Source organism: Heteronotia binoei, chromosome 2 (genome assembly GCF_032191835.1).
Source record: "Heteronotia binoei isolate CCM8104 ecotype False Entrance Well chromosome 2, APGP_CSIRO_Hbin_v1, whole genome shotgun sequence".
NCBI lineage: Eukaryota > Metazoa > Chordata > Lepidosauria > Squamata > Gekkonidae > Heteronotia > Heteronotia binoei.
This window is the reverse complement of record NC_083224.1, coordinates 146085618-146103399: the sequence shown is the minus strand read 5'-3', so window position 1 is coordinate 146103399 and position 17782 is coordinate 146085618. Positions and strand designations below refer to the sequence as shown.

Here is a 17782-nt window from a genome sequence, read left to right as displayed (position 1 = left end):
TCAACAACGAATATATACTTGAAAATATGTTATATATGTCCATAGTATTCATAAGAATTGTTGTTATCTAATAATGTAGATTAGTACATAAAAACTTCTACAAAGTTATAAAAAGAATGAATACATTTTGTCTTTAAAAGGATTTTACCTGTTACAAAAGTGAAAATCTTTCATTTGCGTTCTTTTAACTCAATAGTTCTTTTAAACTATTGTTTCCCAATAGTTTCCCTTTTTTACCTGGAAAATGTTAGGGGGGAAAACTAGGGAAGAAAGTTTTTTTCCCCCTCTGAATTTTTCCTTCTCAACTCTTTCTGAAGGCTAAAGTTCAAATATTGGTTAGAATTAACTAGCCACTTCCTTGGCTGCAGGCTTCTGGTCATTCTCATTATCAGCTAGATGTGAATGAATAACTAGGAAAAAGAGATGCTTCTCTCATGTTCTAGTGGAACAATGTGAGATGTTGAGCTAGATTTATTAGTGCTAGTCTGCACCCGATTTCTTGAATTTAACTCTGCAAACTAATAGGATTGTATAAATTGGATTGCATAGAAGTTTATTGCTTCTTCTTTTTCATATCAGATTGAGAGGCAGAGGGTATAAGACATTTGTATCGGTATGATGATCAACCCTCATTCCTAAATTCCAAAGCGGAATTTTGAAATGTAATTTGAAGCCCATTTTATTCATTCATATATTTTTAGCCTTGTATCTTCAGTATCTTGTGCAAAGAACTTTCTTCTCTCATTCGACATGGGACTTTATTATGAGATTTGTTGTTTTGCTGTGCTGTACTTCCAAACATTTTATTCCCTATTGAAGAGATTTCGCTGTTTCCAGAGCTTCATGGTTTAAACCTGTAAGAAAAAAGGTCAGTTCAGAGTTGATAAATAAACTTTTAGGTATCAAGACGATGACATTCCCTGAAAACTAAGTAGCAAAATCATATTTTGCTCATTTTTAATCCTGGCTTTTTGGGTCTAGTATCAAACTCAGGATCTGAACAACTAGTCAGGCTGAACTAGATTGAATAAATATTTGGAAAAATCATCAACAAGGTTAAATGGATAAAGGTACTGAAAATTTTCAGAGATCCTTAGTTGTTAATAATGTTGTTGATGAGAACAGGAAATGATCCAGAACACCTAATGAAAATGTAGGAAACCTTACAAAAACTCACCTTAAAACATATGATGGTCTCCCTGGAACACTGGTTCACAGGTCATTTACAAGTGTAAAACTGCTACATTGTGGGTATTCAGAATTAAGTCCACTTTGACAGTCTCGGCATGGACAGTCTCAGGATCACTTTTCATCATCTGTGTGGGGGTGGAGTTGGCAGAATTTTACTGCTTTGAGATCCCATCTGGTAGGGTACTTAACAGATGTTTGGGGACTGCTGACAGGCTGTGAGAGTAGACTTAGTCTCTTATAGTTTACTTAGAAAGATGCTGTGGAGGAGAAATCAAAAGGGAGCATTCAAGAACCATTTAGTATTGACTTGTGAAAAACCTGGCCTGATCCCAGCATGCCAAAGGGACTTCAACGGTGTCTTCATGACTTTGTGTTATGATCACATATTCATAGATCCAGATGGGCAGCCGTGTTGGTCTGAAGTAATAGAACAAAGTTGGAGTTCAGTAGCACCTTTAAGACCAACAGAATTTTGTTGAGAATATAAGCTTTCGTGTGCTAAAAGCAACTTTTACTTGATATTCTCACCATCATTCTCCAATTCCGACAAGTTTATTGCCTTTTGCTGTTTTCCCATGCAACTTATACCAAACTGTATTCTTTTAGTTTGTTAATTTCACTATCTTGCTATTGGATTATGCTATTTTGCATGCTTAATCTCTACCCACAAGCTATATGTAGCACTGCTAACTGTACCCCATTTCATTGTCTGATGAAGTGTGCTTTTAGCACATGAAAGCTTACATTCTCAATAAAACTTAGTTGGTCTTAAAGGTGCTACTGGTGAAGAGGGACCCCTGAATAGTTAATGAATACTTCAACAACAACAACAATAATAACAATTGAAAATATGATTATGCCTTCAAAAGACAATGTCTGATGCAACATTTAGAGTGACTGTTAAGAGGCCCCTCAGAGGAGCTTCTGCTGAACTGTTAAAACCAGACAGGCTAAGGGTGTGAATCCAAGATAACAGGGGCCCCGCAGAGAAGGAGCTTCTTGCTGATAACACAGAGGGACAGAGCAGGGGAAAACTACAAGAAATTACTGGAAGGAAAGCAAGAGGTGGAGCATTTGAATTAGATAAGAGTGGGCTTGTCTGCTTGTTTTGGGGATGAATAAAAATGGTCAGAAGGCTGATGATTTTAACTTAGTCATTTTTTGTCTTATGTTCGTGTTCAGTTTACTTTCTAGCCATTAAAATATTAATCTATAAATTTAAATGTACAGAATTCATTATGTTTTGCTACTGACTTTTCTTGTGGGGGGCGGGGTCTGTTTTACAATGATCCAGTTTGCTGATTACTGTAGTAAACATTATTTTTATAACCATTTGATAATCCAGAGATGATTTATTACAACTCAAATATATATGTTAAGTAATTTTCCTTTTCTTTTTTAGATCAGTTTTTCCCTGCAACATGCAATATAGAAAAGAATTTTATTTCCCTGAATTATCTTGCGGGATACCTGCAGCCAAAGCCTGCAGAAGGGTGCATCATCTCCAGTACTGACCAAGGAAAAGAAGTTCATATAATTGAGTTAATCACCCCAGACTCCAATCCATACAGGTAAAGCGATTAATAATTTTTTTAAAAAGAAATCTGTGATTGTGAGAGTATTAAAGCCCTACACAGCAGAACTGAGAGAAACATTTCTATTTTGACTCTTGGAAACAAGAGTTTCAAAGCTGTTGACTTACCCTTTTGAAAAAAGGGATAATCATTCCTCCTTATCCTGGAAGAATATTACAATGATCCAGTTGCCTGGATCATTGTTGCCTTCAAATGGTGTCTTAATATTCAGTGTATTTATTAACAAGATTTTTACTCTGCCTTTCTGCCCTCATAGGGCCACCAAGTCAGCTAACAAATTGCAGCAACCTAATTAAAATTTAATTTTAGATGCCATTATTAAAACCAAATACATCATTAGAAAAAGTTAAAACCAGAGTATAAAATAAGTGCAAAGATTAAGACTAGGGGTGCACACAGAAAAAAAATCAGCTTTTTCAGATTTGGGTCCATTGGACCCAAAAAATATTTCCCAGTCTTCCTGAATCCCAATATCAGTATAATATTGGGATTTGGATAAGTAATTGGGAAACTCAAATTTATTTGACATTTAAAAATGCCTTCCCTTCACTCTGGAGTCACTTTGGTGGCACAAATCCACAAGTTAAGGGGAAGGCATTCAATTAAATTTAATTAATCTGCATTCAACTGAATAAATACCCAGAAAATACTGATAAGATTTTTCAGGTATGTATTTGTTTTGGTTTATTCTGAACACTCATCCCTAGTTAAAACATTGGGGAGGAAGGAAGGCTCTCAAAGGAACATTGGGGAAAAAAGAAGGATCACAAAACAAAAAAGTCTTCACTTCTAGAAGATGATAGCAATAATGCTCCTTGGAGAGCATTTCAAGTTTTGGTGCAACTAGAAGAAGGCCTTCTCCCAGGGAAGAGCATAGAAATCTAAGGTCCACTCTCAGTTTCACTCTCAGCCAAATCTCAGGTGTAAGCAATCACACAAACAGGCCTTGGAGAGCATTCCAGATTTGACTTGGAGAGAATAGATATTATTTCCCTAATGGCAGGTTTCCATTATCCTAAAGACCAGCAGCAAGTATAGGTAATAACTACATAGAAAGTTGAAAATGTTCCATATTGAGAAATCACATACTGATTTCAAATTGCCAGCCATATCTTTGACTCCAGGCCTTTTAGTTTATCTATATATCATTTGGGATTTGAATTAAAAGACAATGATGCAGTGATTATACACCAGAAAGCTTCTTGGCAAATATACTTTCCAAAGCTTCCAGATATCTTTCATATTATTTTTGCTTTTCTACCTTGGCAAGGTTGCCAGGCTCAATTCTAAAGTTCGATAAGGTGACATTTGCTTCACATTCATGAATAAATGGGATATAAAAAACGTTTAAGATTTGTAATGTGGAAATTGGAAAACTGCAAAAAGAAGAGGGGAAAAGTCTAGCTCCTGGTGATTTTTCTGACATCAGATAGGGAATGAGCAACTGACAACCTTTACATTTGAAGAGAGAGCTGGTGGGCAGTAATTATTAACCTAAAAAAGCATTTTGTTTCCATTGTTATGTAAAATTGTTTTAGCATGTGTGGCTTAACAGTCTGTTTTGCACATGTTGTACTGTCTGGGATAACCTCCAGCATTTTAATCAGCTGGCCAGACAGGGAGAACATGATGGATTGAAAGAAGGTTGATAGCTGAAAATTTCTGGCATGCTGGCTCACGATGCCTTTATTTTCCACGTCCAGTGCTTTCCAGGTGGATATCATCGTTGACATTAGACCATCTAGGCCAGACATCACACTTGTCAGGGACCTTGTGCTTATCCTCAAGTGTAGAAAATTTGTAAATTGGGTCATCAAGTCACATGACGTTAAGGGGCAACTGGAAGCGATTGTAAGTAAATGTGGCACGGCTTCTTGTTTTGGGGGAGGCAGGGTGCTGTTAACACCTTATGTTGCATGTGAAACCAGAGGAGAGTATGATAACAGACATATGTCTGAAAGTCTCCTCCCTTTTCACTAACAATGTTGGTTGATAGCGTTTTTCTGGCTGTTGGGTGATGTGCTGCTCTGTTGATGGGTGGTAGTACTTGTGAGGGATGACTCCTACTCATCTCTGATATTTTTGAGGGAAGCACTTATATTCAGATAAACAGTTAATCATTTTGATTTTTTTCAGCACCTTAGTGATGAAGTAGGCCAGACTTCTAAAGAATTCCTAGAATGGATTGCAAAATTAATGTGTGTTTCTCGTTGTACAAGGCTACCCTATATATACCCCTCACATAATTGTAACCCCAAAAGTTCAGATGTGCTGAGGTCTCCCTAATGCCTTCATACACAAATGAAACCAACCCATAGACTAGATGCGAGTCTCAGTTAGAATATTATGGCAGCCCTTGAACCCTTGGAAACGATGCTCTTAGCTTTCTGATCTTGGGAGCCTTGTTTTGCATTATCTTCTGTGATATCATTACTGTTGCATCAGCAGCTGAAATTTTGCCTCTTCTTGGGGCTGTTGGGCTAAAATCATCCCCAGCAAACAGATGGGCATTATAATCACTGGTAGAGTTTGCCAGGAAGAAGTGAGGCTCTGCCTCAAGCCTCTGAAATTGCTGCTCTGCATATGACGAGAGTTGCTTAGGCCAGATGATGAAGCTTCAAGCTCTGCTAGAGAAGAGCAAAACAAAAGACCTGCAGACAGTGAAATGCAAAGTTGCCCAGCCAGTTGTTTCTTCAGGCAGCTTCTCAGTTTAAGGGTTCTGCCTGCTAAACAGCACAATAGAAAAGGAGAACTGTCAAAGACCATAGCAGGTCTTAAAGTGAAGGGTACATTAGGGAGAGGTCATCTAAACCTAGGATTGAACACGGGCAGATAATGGACAGCTTTCTAGACTCCTTTAATGACTTTGAGTAAAAGGCTGTTCACATCCAAGTTGTGGCTACTCCAGTCACATGGTGTTACAATAACTGTACATATTGCAAAACAACGTTTTATTGCAAAGGAACTTCAGGACAGACTGGAAAAGGAAATGGTTGAGTTAAAGTTATTACAACACCTCTAGGATTTAACAGGGATATTGGTTCTTATCTCACTACATATGCTCATCTCATTCAGTTCTTACAGCTATATTTTTATCCTCTTTATTTCTTATTTAGAAATGTAGATTGGAATAGTGATTGTAATGTAATAAATAGTAGAATGTAATATAATTTGGAATGATACATTGGAACATATTTATCTAGTCTGGGTACAGAGGAGATATAACACTGCACAACAAATCACCCCACCTTAAAGAAAAGGATGTTGTTAGTTACCTCCATGCTATATTTATATATTTATTTCCTTTACTATGTTTTCCTCCTGGAATGAAACCCAAACTAATAGTGACTATATAAATTAAGCTTGTTATTTCAGTTTGGTCCTTGTACCTGTTAAACAGCATTTATTTTGTTTATACTAATGTGCTGTTCGTGCTTTACCTATATGTATGAACTGGTAACTTCCATTTTCATGTATCTGAAGAAATGTGGTGCACACGAAAGCTTATACCTTTAACATATGAAGCTGCCTTATACTGAATCAGACCTTTGATCCATCAAAGTCAGTATGGTCTTCTCAGACTGGCAGCAGCTCTCCAGGGTCTCAAGCTGAGGTTTTTCACACCTATTTGCCTGGAGATGCCAGGGATTGAACCTGGGACCTTCTGGTTCCCAAGCAGATGCTCTACCACTGAGCCACCGTCCCTCCCCAAATAATAACTAATAATATAAATAAAACTTTAATAAAACTTTGTTGGTCTTAAGGTGCCACTGGACTTGAATTTTCTTCTGTATATATAAATGTGCCGCTATATACAGCTAAATGACTGATTATCCATTCTGGTCCACTGTCTAGAGGTATTACTGAATAACCATGAAAATATTTCAAGATTTTTGACCTAGATTCACTCTCTGAATTTTTTCTAATTTTTTTATTCTTTTCAAATTAGGGTGGCTGTCAGAGATAATGTTACGAGGCTGAAGTGAATAATAAAGTTTGGGCAGTTTATTTTTTAGTGTTCTTTTAACCAAATTCTTCAGATAAAGAGATGAATGTCTAGTTTCTGATAAATGTTTTCTGCATAACTAGCAATTGCTTCATTCTGTGCATTTGGCACACAGGAAAAAATTTCCAAGGACATATGCACTGTACCGTTTGTGAATGGCACACATGTATAAATGTTTATCCGATTACATATATAAAGCAGTAAATAAGAAGGAATTAAGCTTCTGCTTGCATATATCTGCAGTAAAAAACTGTGATGTAACTATCACAGGGGAGGTATTCATGAATTTCCTTCATTGTGCAGAGGGTTGGACTAAATTACCCTGGAGGTAGTTTCCAATTCTATGATTTTGTGATCTATTAATAAATGACAATGGACATTATTTTGGAGCCAGGTCATAGTTTGTGAGTACAAGAAGATGTACACCAAATCCAAAAGCCAAAATATGGAATCTATATTAATGCCAATCACTGCAGTTAAGACTGAAAATATTATTCATCCTTACTGCAGCAGGTTATCACTCGGGAATGTTGATATCAGCTTACCATACCAGATGAAACTGGGATAACAAGATGTGAACAAAAATTCTAATGTCAAATGAGACATATTCAAATGTTTAATCACTTATTTTGCAATCCAAATGGCTATGATTAGATCAGAAGTAGGTAACCTTTTTCTCTTGAGTGCTGAAAAAAGAAATGTGTCATCTATTTCTGAGGATGTTTGTGTGCTGAAAAATGAAAAGAGGCAGAGGACAGACAAGGATTGTACTTGTCCAGATACACTGTGAGGAAGCCAAGCCCCAGTGGCTGTATAGTGCCCCAGTGACTTCCCTTGGTTGCTAGGTAGAAACTGGCTGTGGTTGCTGAGAAAAATATTGTTCTGAATAAATGATGTCATAGGGACATGTTCTGGGGGTTGTCTACCCGGGTTTAGATTTTAAAGCAAGACACACTACTAAATAGCAAGTGGAAGACTGAAAATAGAAAATTTCAGCTGCTCTTGACTAATAGGGAAATAAATAGTTTTAAGAATATATTTTTATTTTAAATCTTGAGCCCTGGACCAGCATAGTTCAAGGGCCTAACGATGAGACTCTTGGTGCACTTCTTTGCAGACTGCTTCAGTATTAATGGGCTACTTGGAGGCATCAGTAGAAATGTAAAAAGCTTTAAAAATTGCAAGTTTCAGTTGTGATAGTCATCTTCTGAAAGATATTTGTTCAGCTGTTTTACTAAAAAGAATAATAATAATAATAAAACAGGAAATCCGGCAAATTTAGGGAATGTAGTAATCTCAGTCAGTCTGAATTGCTTGCTTGTTTGAAACATCTGTAAGAAATTCTATCCAGATTTGGCTCCAGTGAAAAGATCATCTTTTGGGCAGGAGCAGAAAAGGCGGGCACAGCTCAAGAGGAAGAATTTTCCCCTCCCACACCCTGTGATAGGATTTGCTAGCACAAACAATGCCGTTTTTGTTAATGAATTTCTTTTTGTTACCATCTGCAGCAAACTATTCAAAGACAGAGAGAGAGGGAGAACAGGATTGCCTTTGTAAAATCTGTAAATCCTTCATTTCTGTCCTAGATGCTAATGTTAATTCTTATGACAATGTAAGATCTTTTCAGAGTGCAATGATTTAGGGATTGCCTGATCATTGTTGTTTATTTGTGATGTATCAACATGCCCTGATACTAACAAACATTTTGACTTGGAAAGGACACCATGAATATCATTCCCCCTATGATTTTGTAAAACGACCTTTGAATTCAATTACCAGATGGTAAGATTTACCATTTGCTGGGAAATGTTATGACATTAAACCCCCTCTTCCCAAGTACAATGTTCCCAATCGGAATTGATCATTGCAGGAAAGGGTTAAGAAATGATCATGTTCAGAATAGGAACAATAAAATTTAAAAAGAGGAATTTTAGTAAAATGGGCCAGATACTGTGAACAACATAATCAACCTGTGTGAAGCGGCATTGCAAGCAGTATCTAGCTAGGCATTGTCTCTGACAGGTAGTAGCTTAGGCAGAGACGGGGTTTCTTAACACGTACTACCCAATATCCTCTAACTAGAGAAGCCAAAGATTGAATCAGGGACCATTTGCATGCAAAGCATGTGTTCTGTGTCTGAGCCATATCACTCAATAAAGAGAGAATTTATGTATCCATTGGTTATCATTTTTTACCCCCACACACATTCCTACTGCTTTGGATAAATGCAGTGTTAAAAATTTCCTTTTAGCGGTTTTAAATTAATTGGGTACATTGCTTTTTATATTTCTATCAAGTAAATAAAATGTGTATTATACAAAATCTTATTTAACATTTTCAATACAACTTTAAAACAAAGTTTGAGTCTAGTGGCACCTTTAAGACCAACAAAGTTTACTTTTGGTTATAAGCTTTTGTGTGAGTTCTGTTGCTTCATACCAACACAGTTACCCACAAGAACCCATTACAACCTTGTTATTAAGGGCCATTTCAACCCAACTTGATTTAAATATATAATTCTATAGAATCTTTTATCCTATTAGCAGCTAGTACTTCAGAATTAAATTGTTAAGCCTCCTAAATGTAATATTGTAAATAGTCCTATTTCCTTGTTCATCAGAAGAGAGAGAAAGGAAGTGAAATACTGCTCTGTCAAATGTAACATCTTCAGTTTCCTAATATTTTAAAATATGTGTACCATGACTAGGGAATCCCTTGTTTGAAGTCCTGAAGTGTTCTGTCTCATTTATATTCAGGCAGCGAATAGTGTTGGCTTTGGAAAAGAATCTGAACGTTCTATGAAGATGACTAAAACCATAATATCTGATATTCCATCCTTTCATGAGAGTTTGATTACATGGGCTTATGACCATGGCTACAGTCCAGTCACTTCCTATACAAAAGCACCTGTTGCTAATAGATTCCATCTAAGGCTCGAAGACACTGGTAAGGGTCACAATTGGTATCTGGTACAACAATATTTTGGAACATTTTTTTTCTGCTTTTCCAAGGGTTTTGATTTTTTCCAAATCATTTGGACTTCTCATGAGAGGAGTTTCTGTAGCATTCCTGTTAGGAAGCACATTTTTGTTAGCCTTGCACATCAAAATCTACAGTCATGAACTGTTTTCAGCTGGAGATGACAGTGAAGATTTTTTAAAAAAACCTTTTTTTATCTGTGGCTGCAATTTGCACATTCATAGTTAATACCTAAGACCCCCGTGGCGCAGAGTGGTAAAGCTGCAGTACTGCAGTCAGAACCCTCTGCTCATGACCTGAGTTCAATCCCGGTAGAAGCTGGTTCAGGTAGCCGGCTCCAGGTTGACTCAGCCTTCCATCCTTCCGAGGTCAGTAAAATGAGTACCCAGTTTGCTGGGGGGAAAGTGTAGATGACTGGGGAAGGCAATGGCAAACCACCCCGTAAAAAAGTCTGCCGTGAAAACGTTGTGAAAGCAACATCACCCCAGAGTCGAAAATGACTGGTGCTTGCACAGGGGACTACCTTTACCTTTTATAGTTAATAGCTAAACTCTAGTCAGAAACAAAGCAACAAGTTATTGTGGTTCTGATGAGGTCAAGGGTGTGGGAGGTAAGGATTAGTGATTTGGTACAAGTTTGGCATATTTTGCCAACAGAGAAGGATAAGCAGCTTTTTAGTATAGGTTTTTTGGGGGGGAGGGTATAGGGAAGGATTTCACATATGATAGAATATGAAAGTTATCTGTTTGTTTTGAATGGGCAATTATGCTCAATATCTGGGTTTGTGTTTTCCCCTCATCCCAAGACCCCTGTGTTTTGTAAATTTTATAATAAGGAGAAAGATACATTAAAAGTTAATTAAAAATTAATGAAAGACTACTCACTGATTTCCAGGCAGGAAATAATATGCATTTAGCTGAGCAGAGTTGTACCCTTCTTAGTCTGTTGAAGTCAGTGGGATTAGAAGACTGTAAGGATGGCACTGTAACTCAAATCTGGACAGAGAGTTACTAACCTTCAAGTGGAGCCTGGAGTTCTTCTAAAGCTACAGTTGATCTCCAGATTACAGAGATCAGTTCCCCTAGAGCAGGGGTGGCCAATGGTAGCTCTCCAGATGTTTTTTGCCTACAACTCCCATCAGCCCCAGCCAGCATGGCCAATGGCTGGGGTGATGGGAGTTGTAGGCAAAAAACATCTGGAGAGCTACCATTGGCCACCCCTGCCGTAGAGGATATAGCAGCTATGAATAGACTGTCACATAGATTCATTAAGGTCCTTCCCGTGCCCAAATTCTGCCCTCCTCAAGGAACACATCCCTAAATCTCTAGCAGTCTTCTCAAGCTGGAGTTGGCAAACCTTATTTGTGCAGGACCCTCTGGGTTTTTAAAATATATATATGTCAGACATTCCTTACACTTGGCTTTTTTGAGCAGGAATGCACAGGAAAGCAGTTCCAGGTGGCTTGGTGTCAGGGAGTGTGGCCTAATATGCAAATGAGTTCCTGCTGGGCATTTTCTACCAAAAAACCCTGCTTACACTTAATGCCAGCTGAGTTAGAAGGCTCTTATTACATTACTAATTGTGGACAAAACTAGTGAACCTTGTCTCTGTAGTTTTGTAAAATTGCCCTAGGCATTGTGACTTTGAAGGCCCTTAAACAAACCAAAGGATAAAAAACTGGGTGGAAGAAAAGCTCTTTTCATCTCCTGGCAAATGACCTACAGTAGGAACCAGCAATTTTTTACTGATTAGATACAGTTTTAATTGTAGGCAAATCTACAATTGCACCACTAATTTCACAAGTATTTTCTGGATATGTACTAGCAGTTAACTTTGCAAAGTAACTTGGTTTCCAATTATTACATACTATATCAAGCAGTGTTTCTTGATCAAACCATTTTTAATCCAGCAACAACATCAACTTTTATAGATTTTATTGATTAGTAAGAATAAACTGTATGTGGTCCATAAATTATTTTAAAAATGAAGAGATCTATTTAAATTATGTCTTCATAATGTTATTTTATCTTTAGAAGAAATGAATGATGAGGAAGACCATTATCTTCCACCGGAGCTAAAGGAACTGCTCCGTATTGGTAACCCAATGCCTGCTCCAGTCCCACCCTTGAGCGATGGCGTTAGTTTTCCTTTCCCCTTCGGTAGAGAGCATGACAAGCATGAAGGAACCCTGCCATCAACAGATATGGTGAATGTGATGGGCGGCTTTGAGCAGCTACTTCCAAAGAACAAAGAACCAGAAGAAGTGCAGGGCAGCGTTGATGTTGCTCTGTCGGTAAAATGTGATGACAACACAATGACTGTAACAGTTGCAAAAGACTCGCTGGAGGTTGGTGCAATCTCTTATTTCCTTGGTAGAGTAATCTAAAGAAGAATAACTGGATTATGGAAGATAGTTTCAGAGGGGCTATTGAATTAAACTGCAGTGTGTGTTTTATGTCTCAAAGAAACTCCCATAGCTACAAAGGGGCATATGGTTGATATTATCTGCCCAACCAATGTCTGTCCTCTGTTCCAAAGCTTTGAAGGGACTAAGCTCTCTGCAGCTATTGATGTGTAAGTTCAGAGCATTTGAAAGCAAAGTTTATGGATCATTCAAACATGGCCTCAGATGTCCCATAGGGGAAAGAGATCTTCTGAAGTTAAATGTGCAGTTGCCTATTTGTCTCGCAGTAAAATTAGAAATTGCATTAGGTGCTGTTGCATTCCAGATCATACTTTTTCTTTTAGTTGTTTGTTCAAAAGTATTTAGAAGCCCACCTTTCTCCCAGTTGGAGTGACTGTAAAGCAGGATTTTTCACCAGGAATTCTGTCTGAAGGACTCTGGCATCTTACTTTCTGCTCCACTGATAACTTTCAAGAGAAGGGAACAGCTGGCACTTCAGATGTGGTATTCCAAGATGTAGCACAGTAGGAGTCAGATGAGACAGTAGGCTAATAAAATTCCACCTGGCCCTATAAAGCTACTGACTGGCTGGGATCCCCATTCTGAACATTCACTAGTCAGATACTGACTGAGCCCACATCACTTCCATCTGCATCAGAATGAGGCCTTGTGTCCTTTCAGACTGCAAGTGGGGTATCACATTTTTTAAACATTCTTATATCTTCCCCACAAGCAGGAAATTAGCACAGGAGGACCTTTTTGCTTGTTGTGTTAGTTTTTGACTTGCAGCAAAATTTGGTTTTTAATATTTAAAAATGTCACCCTTCCCTTTGCAGCTCCTATCTCATTCTGCTATATGCACAGACTAGGCCTGAGTTGCTTTTGGATTGTCCATCTCCTTTTACTTGCTTGATTGTGTGCTTCCTGGCTCAAATTCAAGTCCTGTTAGCAAGAAGAATCACATGTGGCAATATTAAAAAAAACAGATATGAGTTTAAAAACAGCCCTGTACTTTACAGTCTGGTCTGAACTGTAATTGTGGATATCATTTGTATGTGTGTTCTTATTATTTAGGCTAGTGGTTATATTGGGACACAGCTCTCACTGTTGGATCGGACATGTAAAGCTAAGATGAATAGGACCCATTTCATTTTGGAGTCATCTCTGCAGGAGTGTGGAACAAGACAGATAGCCTACACCCGAGATAACATTGTGTATCTCAACTCTGTGAGTATCTTACAGGAGAAGAGACTTGTATTTTGCTTGTGCATTGCAACGCTGGGCTCTTTTCTGCCTGAATTTCTAGTCTTGTCAAATCAGCCTGTACTATGTAGATTGTTGCTGTTCTTGTGGTGGTTTATTATTTATTCAGTGCTTTAACAGTATTGGTTATGAATAGTAGATAAGATTGTAGCAAGAATGACTCATCCTTTTATGTACATAGGTGAAATAGTAGCAGACATCTTGGCTGCTTGCTTATTCTACTTCAGGATACACAGAGTACTCTACACAGCAGTGAATTCAGTCTCTTTGTATTGCATCAGCCTATGCATTGAATAAAGAGTTCACCAGCACTGTGATCCAGCAGATGCTGACGCCTCTGCTAAGAGAAAAGGCTCAATCATATACATTCTTACCAAAAAAATTGTGTGGGCTACATAAAGCATAGCAGAAAGCTGACATGTCCCTCAAAGTGCTTTCACAGACTGACTAAATTTCAGCCTTAAAAAAATGAAATTGCATATTCATACCTCCATATTTCACATACTGGCTAGGAACAATCAAACAGAAATGGAGTGGCCTTCATAACATCACTATGGGAACTGAGTATGAGCTTCTATTCTGTTACACACACACACAGAAAGAGAGAGAGAGAGCATGCACATGAATAAGAACAGTACCCAGCCAGTCCTGCCTACATCTTGCCTGCATCCAGAAGTTTTGACAAACTGATTTGTTTAAACTGTGCCTTGAGCAGAAGAATTTGCACCTGCCCAGTGCAAGTTTCTTGCCGCCCTCTTTTGGCTACAGCCCAAAATAGGCTCTCATACAAAGTGGAAAGTTCCAAGCCTATGGTTTGTGTAACAAACACTTAGCCTACTGAATTGAAGTTACAGATTCCCATTTGTGGTTAAACTCCAGTGTGTATGTTTTTGTGTCCTCTCCATCTCCCAGGAGGGACAACATTCCCCTCCCTCCCCCCCCCCCATACTGTTCACACTGTAGCTAGGGCAGCATTACTCAACAAAATCAGGGGTCACAACAGAACAAACTAGAACAAACTGTTAGCCGCCCTGAGCCATGTCCTGTTAGCCGCCCTGAGCCTGCCTAGGCGGGGAGGGCGGGGTATAAATAAAAGTTTATTATTATTATTATTAAACTGCAGCTAACAAGCCAGCTACAAACCCTAGTTTGAAATGCCAATTCAGTGCTAGCTTATAAACCTCAGTTTATTGTACAGTCACACATCACAACTAACCTGGGTTTGATCAAATTATGGTTTATAAACCACAGTTCATTATGTTGTCTGAATAAAGTGCCTCTTTCTGTCCTCACTCTTGCACTAAGAATAACAGGAGGAGGAATGGTGCAGCCAGTTTACTCTGCATCTGTCCAGCTATAGGGCTTCCAGGAATTGCATCCTGTGTGTGACCTTGCTGCTGTAGCAATATTTCTGGACTCTCATTGCCTTATAAAATGTGCTGTGTATCATCAGCCAAATGATTTGAAAAGAAAGGGAAGTTCACAGTGCAGTGGTGTCACATCAACACAGAGTGTTATAGTGCACACCAGCTCGTTATGGAGGCATAGAACTTCCTAATTTATTATATTATTATGAGGCATCTCAATTGGCTTCTCTTTTAAGAACCCTTATATTTCCTAATTTAGAATGGGTTAAAATTGAACAACAATATATCTCACCATATATGATTTTTGATTATTTTTGGAATGCATCTTTAAGAAAATCAAAACATATAAACGAAAATGCATATTCGAATATTGCTATTAAGATCTAGAATACCAAAGACAATGGCAGAAAGATGGTTTACTGAATTAACAGGATTGATACTGATATCTGGCAGTCTCTATCTTACACAATACAATATTTAGCTACAAACAATAAAATTAAATATAAAAAAATTGATTATGAGATGGTACCTACCACCACCAATAATGCATCATATTAATAAAAACATTGAATCCACTTGCAGAAAGCAGTGTGTCCAAAAGGGTGATTGCATACATTGCTGGTGGGCCTGTGACTATATACAACAATTTTGGAAACAGATAATAGTGCATATATCATATATTACTAATATATACTCAGCTTTATCCCCTGAAATTTTACTGCTTCGTAAGTGGTCAGACCCTACAAATAATAAACAAAATACAGAGATAATTCACATTTTATTATCCATTGCTCACACTACAGTGGCAGCAAAATGAATAGACAGGACATTACCAACTATCAAAGTTTGGCAACAATGCCTGTGGGAACATTTCATTATGCATAAAATATCTTAGTACTCAATCAGTGAATTTGGAACTCTATGAGACGCAATTTATAAATATCCGGTTTCCTATGCTTACCTATCTTACTGAATGCGTTGTTCTCCCATGTAACCCATTATATAACCAAATGAAATATTTTACGCATTTTTTTACTGACGGTAATATCATCTTTCTGTTATCTTTGTATGTTTTTTCATTATAGTTTAAATACGTGAATGATATATTTTACTTATATGTCTATAATACTTAGCTATGGTAAACAATGTTATAAGTTTGTTGTCTGATAACATTTAATAAAAAATAAAATTAAAAAACCCACAGAGGAGGAAGAGGTGCAAGGAAGAAAGAGAAAAGTGTCCTGGAGCAGGGCCACCTAGTTTCATCTGTAGAATCTTTGAGTTAGTAAATTTACTTGGCCATTCATGACCAAGTAAATTTATTTGGCCATTCAAGAATTTTAATTCTCATCTTATTTTTATCATGTCTTTTAAAAATTGTAAGCCACTTCAGACATACTATATTGAGAAGTGGTTAATAAGTAAATAAACAATTGTTTAGTAATAGCCATGCATGTTTAACAATCTGAGCCTGGTTTATGAACTTGACAGCTCTCAGGTATGTTCTGAGTTAACAGGCACTGTTGTGTGTGCTTCTGCTCAAGACTTCCTAGAAGTTCACTATACACTAGTTTTGGTAAATGCATTTTAAAACACAATTAGTATATGTTTGGAATATGAAACTTGAATTCAAGTATTGAACAAGTTTTTCCACACAAATAAGCAGGCTTGCAAACACTTGTAAGAATCCTGTCTTCAGCACTAGGTCAGCATTTCTTCTGTGCTCTTGCATAGATGTTGGCCAGCTCAGGTCAGCAGGCAAGGACATCGCTTACCTTCTGCAATTTCATTGCTTAGTGGCACTTTTGGCATACATAGAAAAGCTTGTTGTCCAACTCAAATAAAGCTAAAGCAACCTGATCATACATAGCTTTGGTCCAATTTTTTGTAAACCCTCCAAAAATCCTGAATTGGCCAGACCTCCTGGCTGTTGATCTAGAGATGTACCCAACGAAAAATTGTGGATCAATGGGCTGTGGAAAAGTACACATCTGGATCTCAACTCAGCAGCTGGCCCCTCCATCTTTAACCACTGGGTTAACCCAAGACTTGCCAATAATAAACTTGCACTCAAGATCCAAACTACAGATTTTTCTGAATCCTGTAACTGAGGCCAGTTTCAGCATCATCAAAGCCACTATGAAATTATGTGGTAAATGAATGAAAAAACTTGTAAGTACTTCCTTGGATAGTAGCTGTCCAACATCTGAGCAAATAAAGATGAAATTAAAGAGAAGCTGAACAGTCAGGAAATACAGAGAAGCCAGAGTATGTGGCAAATTAATATGAAAGAAAGGTCAGAGATACTAAATGCATCCTCATGTGGGAGACTGAAGAGGAGATAAAGTAAAAAAGGGGAGTTAAAATGTCCTGTACGGCCTTAAAGCAAAGGGGAGGGGAGGATAAAATTCTGCTTCTGGTAAAGCTGTATATTCTCATTATATTTTCAGCAAGTTACTAAAATGTTGGATGTGTGCAAATCCAGTTCAGTGAGCCATGATTTTTAACAAGGCTGGATATATAGCTTTACCAGAAGTAGAGTAGGACTACTGGTTTGTCCATTTAAAAGCTAATTCTCAGACCCCTTTTCCAGTCTGTACATTGATTTTATTGCTCTTCTAGACTTCAGTTTTGGAACTGAGCTGAAGGCATTTCCTCATACATGCTAAGCTTGCCTTTAGAGAGCCAAGGTATATAGTGTTGGGTTCTGACCAGAGAGATAAAGGTTCATATCCCCAGTCAGCCATGGAATTTACTGGGTGACAGTAAAAGTTCCTATCTCTCAGCCAGGCTTCCTTCACAAGGTTGTCATGAAGATAAAATGTGATAAGACCCCCTGAAATGTTTGGAAAGGAAGGAAGTGCATTAATGGTAAAGTTGATATTTATTGGTTTATTACACTTATTTTTGTGTTGCTTCTCAATAGTAGTCCCAAATCAGCTCACATTAATGCTTATGTCATCAAAATCAGTTAACA

General features: G+C 37.7%; 1 protein-coding gene across 1 annotated transcript in view; it reads left to right on the top strand.

The window, feature by feature from the left end:
* The window catches only part of TGFBR3 (transforming growth factor beta receptor 3), a 200922-nt gene that overhangs the window by 156157 nt on the left and 26983 nt on the right, over positions 1 to 17782 (top strand). Inside the window, exons 6-10 of the mRNA XM_060232181.1 lie at positions 2594 to 2762; positions 4490 to 4637; positions 9549 to 9738; positions 11805 to 12118; positions 13250 to 13402. Of these exons, the coding sequence (XP_060088164.1) occupies positions 2594 to 2762; positions 4490 to 4637; positions 9549 to 9738; positions 11805 to 12118; positions 13250 to 13402 (974 nt within the window). The remainder of the gene's footprint in view (positions 1 to 2593; positions 2763 to 4489; positions 4638 to 9548; positions 9739 to 11804; positions 12119 to 13249; positions 13403 to 17782) is intronic.